This window comes from Elephantulus edwardii, unplaced genomic scaffold, assembly GCF_000299155.1.
Source record: "Elephantulus edwardii isolate Elephantulus edwardi_28Jun2011 unplaced genomic scaffold, EleEdw1.0 scaffold00065, whole genome shotgun sequence".
NCBI classification, from domain to species: Eukaryota; Metazoa; Chordata; class Mammalia; order Macroscelidea; family Macroscelididae; genus Elephantulus; species Elephantulus edwardii.
The window spans coordinates 7,518,674-7,528,347 of record NW_006399815.1 but is presented as its reverse complement, the minus strand read 5'-3'; the positions used below and the strand labels follow the sequence as shown (position 1 = coordinate 7,528,347).

Genomic DNA, 9,674 nt, shown 5'->3' with positions numbered 1-9,674 from the left:
CTAGAGGGTTGGGTATGGGTCAGTTCCAACTCAAACGCACAGCAAGAACAAGTGGCATAGTAGGGCGCTTTGGTTGCCTCATCCAAAGAGAGTTCACCCTGGTGGTTCAAATCCATCAGAAAGATGAACAGTCTCCTCCAGTGAAATTTATAGCCTCTTAAAACTGGAGCTCTGGTGGCTTTGCGGTATGAAGCTGCACTGCAATCCCGAGAACAGGTGTGAATCCACCAGATGAGCAGTCTCCTTCTGTGCTCTTTACTGCCTCTGAAAACCTGCTGGGTGGTCAGCTGTAGTTCGGTTCCACCTTGATAGCACACAACAACAACAAAACAGGCTGTAGACTCAGCTATGAGTTGAATCCAATTCTGCAGAAATGAGTTTGAGTTTTGAATTGCATCGTATGCTACATGTTATTAAGCAAAGGTTCAGAGGTTTGAATTAACCTGCTACACTGTGGGAGTAAAGTTTACCACTTGGAAACCCAATAGAGTATGGTAGCCATGAGCCAGAGTTACATCCGAGTCTTCTTGATTGCAACAGGTTTGATTTTGGTTTTATTTTTATTTTATTATAGAGTTCTTTCTAATTTCAGTATCACAAATTAAAGCCATGATATTTTCAATTGCTTTATAAACATGTGAAATATGGACAATAAATAAGGACAACTGAAGAATTGATGGCTTTGAATTGTAATATTGGCAAAGAGTACCGAATATACCATAGAGTGTCGTCAAAAAAGAAACAAGTCTGTCTTGGAGGAAGGGCAGTCAGGATACTCCTCTGAGGCAAGGATAATAAAACTTGATCTCTCATACTTTGAGCATGTTGTCAGGAAGGGGCAAGTCCTTGGAAAAGGGTAAGTCAGGAAAACAGAGAAGGACCCTCAAAGAGGTGAATTGACAAAGGGACTGCAATAATGAGCTTGAACTTCACAGAGCTTGTGAGGATGGTGAAAGATAAGGCAAAGTTTTAGTCTGTTGACCATAGGATCACTGAGTTAGAGAGTCCACTTAAAAGCATCTAACAGTTATAACAACCATCTGTGTATGACAAATTCAAATGCCACTGCTTCCTGACCATTATATATTCATTTTTTTAAGTGCTACTCACTAAGAGCTTACTAGAAGAATAATCTTGGCTAAAATGCATAATTTTATACATAAAATTGAATAATAACATTATTTATTTTATTAAGTTACCATGACAATGTCAAGAGTACCAGAAGAATGTCTATCTATGTTTCATTGACTGTGCAAAGACATTTGACTATGTGGATAATAACAGATTGTGGCTAAGCTTGAAGAAGATGGGAATCCCAGAACCCTGATTGTGGTTATATGAAACCTGTACTTGGATCAGGAGGCAGTCCTCAAAACGGATCAGGGAAATACTGCATGGTTCAAAATCAGGAAAGGAGTGTGTCAGGGATGCATCCTGTCACCATACCTTTTCAATCTATATACAGAACAGATCAGTAAGGAAACAGGGCTTTATGAGGAAGAATGTGGCATCGGATTGAAGGAAGACTCATCAACAACTTATGCAGATGACAACTTGAACTGAAGAAGATCTGAAGGTCTTGCTGCAGAAGGTCATACTTCAATATGGATTGAAGCTTACTATCAAGAAAACAATGATTCTCACCACTGGGCCAACTGGCGGCACCATGTTAGATGAAGAAGAAATGGAGATTATTAACAATTACAGCTTGCTCGATTCCACAGTCAGCACTGTTAACATCAGCAGTCAGGAAATCAAAAGATGAATTACATTGGGAAAATCAGCTGTGAGGGACCTCCCCAAAGACCTGAAGAGCAACAGTATCAGTCTAGAAACTAATCTTTGCAATTACTTGTTATGCTTCAGAGAGCTGGACAATGATTAAAGATGACAGAAGAAGAATTGATGCCTTTGAGTTGTGGTGCTGGAGCAGAGTCTTGAACATACCATAGACTTCCAAGAAAATAAACAGGTCTGTCTTGAAGAGGATAAAACCAAATTTCTCCTTGGAGGCTAGGATTTTGTAGCTCTGTCTCACATACTTTGGGAATGTGGCCAGGAGAGACCAGTCCTTGGAGAAGGACATCATGCTTGGAAGGGTGGAGGAACAGTGGTGGAGAAGAAGACCCCAAATGAGGTGGATTGATACAGTAACTGGGGCAATAGTGCTTGGTGTGTTGGAATTAGTGAGATTGGCTCAGGACAGAGCAGCGTTCAGGGCTGCTGTTGCTGTGTTGCAGGCAACTTGAGAGCACATAACAACAAAAACCATGAGAATTACATAAAACCAAGTGGGTCAATCACTGGCCCTAGTTCCTTGTATATCGTATAAATTTTAAAATGTTATCATTTAAGAAATGTACCAACTTGGTGGATAGTGGATCACTTACTGTTTTAATTTATAATTGTTAACATATTTCATTTTACTTGGATCCACAATCAACATCCATTGTCAAGAAATCAAAAGTATTTCAGTAGGAAAATCTGCTGTCAGAGACCTCTCCAAAGTACGAAAAACTAATGATATGAGTTTAGAGACCAAGGTGTGCCTGATCGAAGCCATGATTTTTTCACTTACTTCCTGTGCATCTGAAAGTTAATACGGATGGCAGAAGAAGAATCATTGCCTTTGAACTGTGGTATTGGAAAGGAATACGAAAAGTACTGCCAAAAGAACTAACAAGTCTGTCTTAAAGTACAACCAGAGTGCTTGTTAGAGGCAAGGATGATGAAACATGGTCTGATATACATTAGGTGTGTTGTCAAGTGGAGCCCATCCTTGAAAAAGAAATTCATGCTGAGAAATCTCAACTCTTTTTTTAAAACTTCTCTTAAGAAGAATTGATACAGTGACTATACAATGAGCTCAAGCATATCAGGGATCATGAGGATTGTGCAGCATAGAGCAAGATTCCTATCTGTTATTCATAGATTTGTAATGAGTCATAGTTCACTCAAGGGCACCTAACAACATGAGCAAGAAGTCCTTATAAAGAAGTAACAAGAATCTTGGTGGCACAATAGTTCATTGCTCAACTGCTAACCAGAAAGTGAATGATTTGAACCCACGCACTGCTCCACAGGAGACAAATATGACTGTCTACTTCATTAAATAAAATACTTCCTTTATAAAAGCCTAGAAAACTGGATCAGTTGTAGCCTGTCCTATAAAGTCACTATGTGTCAGAATTGACTCAGTTCAATGGCATACAACAAGAAAGTGTGATTTAATAAAATGAGAAGCTAGAATTGTAGATCACTTTAAATGAATACAGTAATAAGCACTAGAATTGAGCGTTTATCACATACCAGGAAAATGTCTAGGTTCTCACGTATTTGCTGTCATATGTATTTATTTTTCACAGCAGCTATGTCTCATAGCTATTATTCTCATTTAGATGGTTAAGGAGATGAGGCTTTGTGAACTTGTTAACTTGTTATAAATAATATATCTAGAGCGGGGAATTAGCCATAGAACTTTGTACTCTGAGCTAGTTTCCTTCCTCCACAGGTGCCAGCAGTTTTGTTATAATACAGCTCTCTTTAGTTTTATTTTGAGCATGTAAAAAAGCATAGACCAAGTTATCCTATCAGCTGTGGTTAAAGATCAGATGTCAGCAAAATTAGTGCTTCTGATATCAAAGAGAGTTCTGGTGGTGTATTCTATAGGAAGTTACCCTGTTAGTTAAACCAAAGGCAGCATCTCTGGCAGTTTGAATCACCAATCCCTTGGGACAGAAATGAGCAATATCTTCTCTTTCTGTTTACGACTTAGCAGAACCCACTGAAGGGTCAGCTATGAGTTGGTTCTGATTCAACTCCAATGAGAAATGATACCATTGAGAGTTGTTTTAAATATAAACGTCAGCCTAGTTCTTTTCCAACTATCTCAAGTTTCAGTGACCTGAATTATTGAACTTTTGCTATAAATGCGGTAGTAGGGTGGGGTGTGAATTGCTTCTAGTTCTATTCAGTATTGTCTGAGAAAAGATTGTTAATAATATGAGTATTTATAATCTCAGGGTTTTTAAGCTCTATGGTAATAAATTTCTAATTTCTACTTACAAGTGAATATTTAAATGTGTATCATGACAATGTGAGGTGATAAATTTAATTATGAAAATTATTTATCACAGATGTCAACATGAAAATCTGGTAGAACTGCTTGGTTTCTCTAGTGATGGTGCCGATCTCTGCTTAGTCTATGTCTACATGCCCAATGGCTCTTTGCTGGACAGACTATCTTGCTTGGTAAGTACTTTGCTCCTCAAATTATTAAGCTTTCTTTTTCCTATATTCTAAAAATATTAAGACCCACTTTGTGATGGGATCCTTTAAACCATGTTTCATTTAAATTTCCCCCTTCTCTATGAAAAATATAAAGTTAATGTAGAAACAACTGAGATTTCCATTCTCTAGGAAGAACTGAAGAAGTAAAATTACCAGTAAAAGCTAGATTTTGAAGGTATTTTTATATATTATTCTCTGTAACTAAGCAATTATCTGTTTAGGAGGGAGTAATGTTAATTTTCTGTAACTGTGCTAACCCCTGTTGTTGTTGTCATTATTATGTGCCATTGAGTCACCTGCAACTCATAACAATCCTATGTACAACAGCCTATCCCTGCTCTATCCCTTGCCAATCTTATTGTCTCTGACACACCTATTCCCATTACCTGAGTGATTGAATCTATCTGTCTCATTGAGGGTCTTCCTCTTCTGCTCTGTCCCTCCACCCTCCCAAGCATGACGTTCCTCTCCAAGGACTCATCCCACCGTGAACATGCCCAAAGTATGTCAGACAAAGCTTCAGAATCCTTCCCTCAAAGGAGCAGCCTGGCTTCACTTCTCAAACTTGTTTGTTCTCCTAGCAGTCCATGATATATTCAATACTCTTCTCAAACACCACAGCTTAAAGGCATCAACTCTCCTTCTATCATCTTTAGTCATTGTCTAGCTCTCTGATGCATAACAGTTGCAAAGATCATGGCCTGTATGAGGAGCACCTTAGTCTCCAGACTGACATTATTGCTCTTTAGTACTTTGAAGAGGTCTCTGAGAGCAGACTTTCCCAGTGAAATTTGTCTTTTAATTTCCTGGCTGCTGGTACCAATAGTGTTAATTGTAGAGCCAAACAAACTGAAGCTAAAAATAATCTAAATCTCTTCATCATCTATCATGATGCTGCCAATTGGCCCAGTGGTGAAAATATTTGTTTTCTTGATGTTGAGCTTCAATCCATATTGAAGGCTGCTGTCCTTGACCTTCTGTGGCAAGTGCCTCAGGTCCTCCTCTGTTTCAGCAAGCAGGGTTATATCATCTTCATAATGCAGATTGTTGATGAGTCTATCTTCAATCCTGATACTTAAGTATGCTTTGGGCAGAATATTAAATGATCCAGAAAGAATTAAAAGAAGATGGAAAGAGTATACAGCGTCATTGTGCCAAAAGAAATTGGTGGACACAGAAAACTTTCATGAAACAACATATGAGCCATAGCCTGTGGTGATGAAGGAAGAAGTTCAAGGTGCTCTGAAAGAATTGACAAAAAACAAGGCCCAGGAATTGATAGCATATTGATTGACATATTTCAGCAAACAGACACTGCCATGCATGTGCTCACCAAGTTGTGCCAAGAAATCTGGAGAACAACCACCTGGCCAACTGACTGGAGGAGATCTATATTTATTCCCATTCCTAAAAAAAGGTCATCTTACAGAGTGTGGAAATTTTTGAGCAATATCATTGATATAGCATGCATGCAAGATTCTGCTGAAGATTATCCAAAACCAACTGGAACAGTACATCAGCAGAGAACTGCCCGAAGTTTGAATGGGTTTAGAAGAGGCCGTGGCACTAGGTATATTATAGCTAATGTCAGATGGATCTTGGCTGAAAGCAGAGAATACCAGAGGAATGTCTATCTGTGTTTCATTGACTCTGCAAAGGCATTTGACTGTGTGAATCACAATAGTCTGTGACTGACTCTGAGAAGAATGGGAATCCCAGAACACTTGATTGTGCCTATACTTGGACCAGGAGGCAGTTGTCAGAACAGAGAAAGGAAACAATGCATGGTTCAAAATTGGGAAGGATGTGCCTCAAGTATGTGTCCTATCTCCATATCTTTTCAGTCTATAAGTAGAACAGATCATCCGGGAGGCTGGGCTCTATGAGGAGAAGTGTGCTAACCCCTAGCTGTTTAAAAACATTTAGTCCCAAATTCATTGTTATCAAATAACAAAATGTCTTCTCTAATGATTACAAGGATGGGAGGAGAGGGGAGAGGAAGAAAAAAATCAGTAAATGGCAGGTACCTATTAAGTTGGATGAAGGGAAAGGAAGGAAAAGAAATAAATCTATGAAAGCTGGACCCTGTGTGAGAAAAAATATGTCATAGAAGGAAAACACGTACTTCCCCCTAAAATAAATAGTCAGATAGTGTTAATCCTTCACCTTGTCAAAGGGAAATAACTTCTGAAACTTGGAAAAACAAAGCAGTCCTGTCAAGTTCCAGCACTCACAGGTTTTGCTCTAACACCATTTTCAGGTGTTACCTAGAAAAATATCTTGGATTATATATTTCCATAGACATTTCTTTCTATTTTTCAATTGATCTGTTTGTCTCTTCCTAAGGATGATACTCCACCTCTTTCTTGGCACACGAGATGCACGATTGCTCAAGGTGCAGCTAATGGCATCAGTTTTTTACATGAAAACCATCATATTCACAGAGATATTAAAAGGTAAATATTACTCTTTAAAACTCTTTCTGAAAACCATCCTTAAAGATGATTTGCTCTCACTCTTCTACACGCTCTTCACATGAACGTCATAACTGGAAACAGTTGGACTCCCTCCCCCAATTACTTCTTTAAAACTGTTTTCCCTTAGAGTGCTCATAATCTCCCTCATTCCAGACTTGATGATCTATTTTTATTACACATGTTACCTGACTGTTTTTTCTTTTTTTATAGCAATATGTATTTTTCACTTCACGTTATTTTGCTATTACTGTTGATAATAATATACAAAGCAAACCAATTCAACAGTTCCTACCTGCACAATTCAGTGACACTGATTACAGTCCTCCAGTTATTATACAGCCATTCTCACCCTCCTTTTCTGAGCTAGTCTTAAAAAAAATATACCTCCCTGCCCCCTAAAAATCCATTTTAATCTATGTCATCTCCTAATTTGTCTAATCGGTTACTATTGTCATTTTGAAACCGCATTATAGTTCATATACTTCACTTTTTTTTTAAGGAGCATATGATTCTGTCCTTCTGATCATCTTCTCTGCCATCCTTTCCCCCCTCCTAATAATTTTTGCCTTATCAGGATTCTTTGATCTGACGTTCTGGATCACCACTCTTCTGAATCACCTTTGTTTTCCAAGAAATACTTCTCAGTGTTTTTCCTTAATTATTTAGCTCGTTAACATATTTTTTGAGTACCTAGTATATGATGGGGAATTTTGATAGCATAATGCATAGGGAGGTTGCATTGCTACCCTGAAAGCTGCGCCTCTCTGGTGGTTCGAATGGTGAGCCCTCTTCTCTCATGTGATTTACAACCTTGGAAAACCTGCTGGAGAGTCAGATATGAGTTGGCTCTGATTTTGAGGTGAGAGAGTGTCTGCCTGTATGCTAGGCATTAAATGATATAGTTACCAAAGGTAGCCTCTATGGAGTTTGTATTAGGCAAATGGTAACAAAATGTAAACTGATAAACTGTGATAAATATTGAAGAAAAGACGATCAGCGTTCTAATAGCTAGTAACAAGAGAATCTGTTAGTCTTTGGGGGTCATGAGGGATCTCTAAGGGAGTGATACTGAAGCCAGGTCTAAAGAATGAGCTGCAGATAAATAGTCACAGTTTGAGAATGGCTATAGAAAAGCATTTCAGTAAGAGAGAACCCCATTTTTAAGGCCATTATTGGGAGGGAACATGGGAGTGTGGTGAACTACAGAAGTGAAGTTATTGTAGTATGACTGAAAGGCAGTAATTGACAGGATAATTAATATTAGATAAAACTACAGTGGAAGGAGGGGAGCTAGGTGTTCTATGGCCTCAGAAAACAAGTAAGAATTTTAATCTTATCTTTAAAATGAGATTCCATTGAAAGACTTTAGAAAGTAGTAGGAATGTGGTATCATATTTAAGTTTTGAAAAACCACACTTTTTTTAAAAAAAAATGCCTTTTATCCTAATACATAATATTTTTTACCAAATATTTAATAAAGGATTTAATGGGAATTCTGAGATATGTCCATTAAGGATGCTATCTTGAAGAAAAAGTCATTGTCAGTGAAGGAGACGTTTGGGGTGGAGGATAAAACAGAACAATGAACTAGTATTTCGTTCCTTTCTTCTAAAGCCATTTTGTAACAGGATGGTGTGTTTCATTTTGATTATCCAACAAAAAAGGACACCAGTTTAAGATCCTGTCTTACCTCAACCTTGCCTCAGAAGCCATCGATTCTAGAAGACCACATTTTTGCATGAAGAAAATAGGTTGGAGGAAGAGGTAATTTGGAAAGTATTACAGGAGTGTTGGTGGTTCATAGGAAGAGAAGTGAATACGCAGGAGCGATGGAGACAGGAGTTGTTGATATCTTGACTGGAAAAGTCAGAGAGAGGAAATGTCAGGAATAATTCCGGGGTTTCTCGCCTCTAGAAATGCATTGAGAGTGGCATGATTCACATATGAGGAAAGCACTGAGAGAGGATCAGATTCAGGTGGTGATGTGATGACCTCAAGTTCTTTGTTAAGTCTGAAGTTGGTCTTGACAGGGTCTCAAAAGAAGCAAAACTATATAGATAGAGTCAGACCTCAGGAGAGGTGAGTCTGCAGAAGGTAATGAGTCTAAGGTTGGCACACAGGGCCACAGACTGCTGGCTTTGAGGCTGGTAAATCCAAGATGAGCAGTAAGGCAGGCTGCTGCTTCAAGTCTGGAAATGATGAGCCAAATGCAGACTTCTGATTGTCCAAAAGGCACTTAGCTTTGCCAGAGTCTATACATACATTCAACTCTGAAGAGAAAACATCATATTGCATAACTGCCTCTAATCTTGCCTCATTAACAACATAGAGATTAGGATTTGCAACATATCAGATAATTATACTAAAAACCAGGGGCATGTTAACACACAAAATTATCACAAGGTGATTAGAGACATTGTGGTGTAAAAATGGGGCTCAAAAGAAATAGTAGTTAAACATATAAATTTGTGTGTTATTTGCATACAGGTGTTAAAATTGTAGAGACAAACTGTTGTAGTCACTTACAGAGATACCTTGTTGCAGAAATAGAGACTAAGCATAAGCCCCAAGATTAAGTCATAAAATCTAATGACAGAGTAGAAGAGAATGAGCCCCGAAAAAGCATCTAAGAAAGTAAGAAAGCATACAAGAAAAGTAAGATGAAAATCGGGGAAAGTGATACCCCTGAATAGAAGGAGAGTGTTGCTCTAGGGGGAGTAGTCAAAAGAGTCAAGGTTTTATGAAATCAGAATGAGGACTAAAATTCAGTCATTTGATTGGTGCTGTAAGGGTCATTTGCAATTGTATGGAGACCTTTTTTTCCTCTTCTGTGGAGGAAACCTGGGTTCGTATTTTAGCAAATATATCTCATCCTGGGTTTAGAAGGGGTTGTGGTACTAAGGATAT

The 9,674-nt window shown here is 38.3% G+C and overlaps 1 protein-coding gene across 1 annotated transcript in view; it reads left to right on the top strand.

Annotated features, from left to right (window-relative positions):
- The window catches only part of IRAK4 (interleukin-1 receptor-associated kinase 4), a 27,797-nt gene that overhangs the window by 10,766 nt on the left and 7,357 nt on the right, over positions 1–9,674 (top strand). The window contains 2 exon segments of the mRNA XM_006888184.1: positions 4,137–4,251; positions 6,637–6,746. Coding sequence (XP_006888246.1) covers positions 4,137–4,251; positions 6,637–6,746 — 225 coding nt within the window.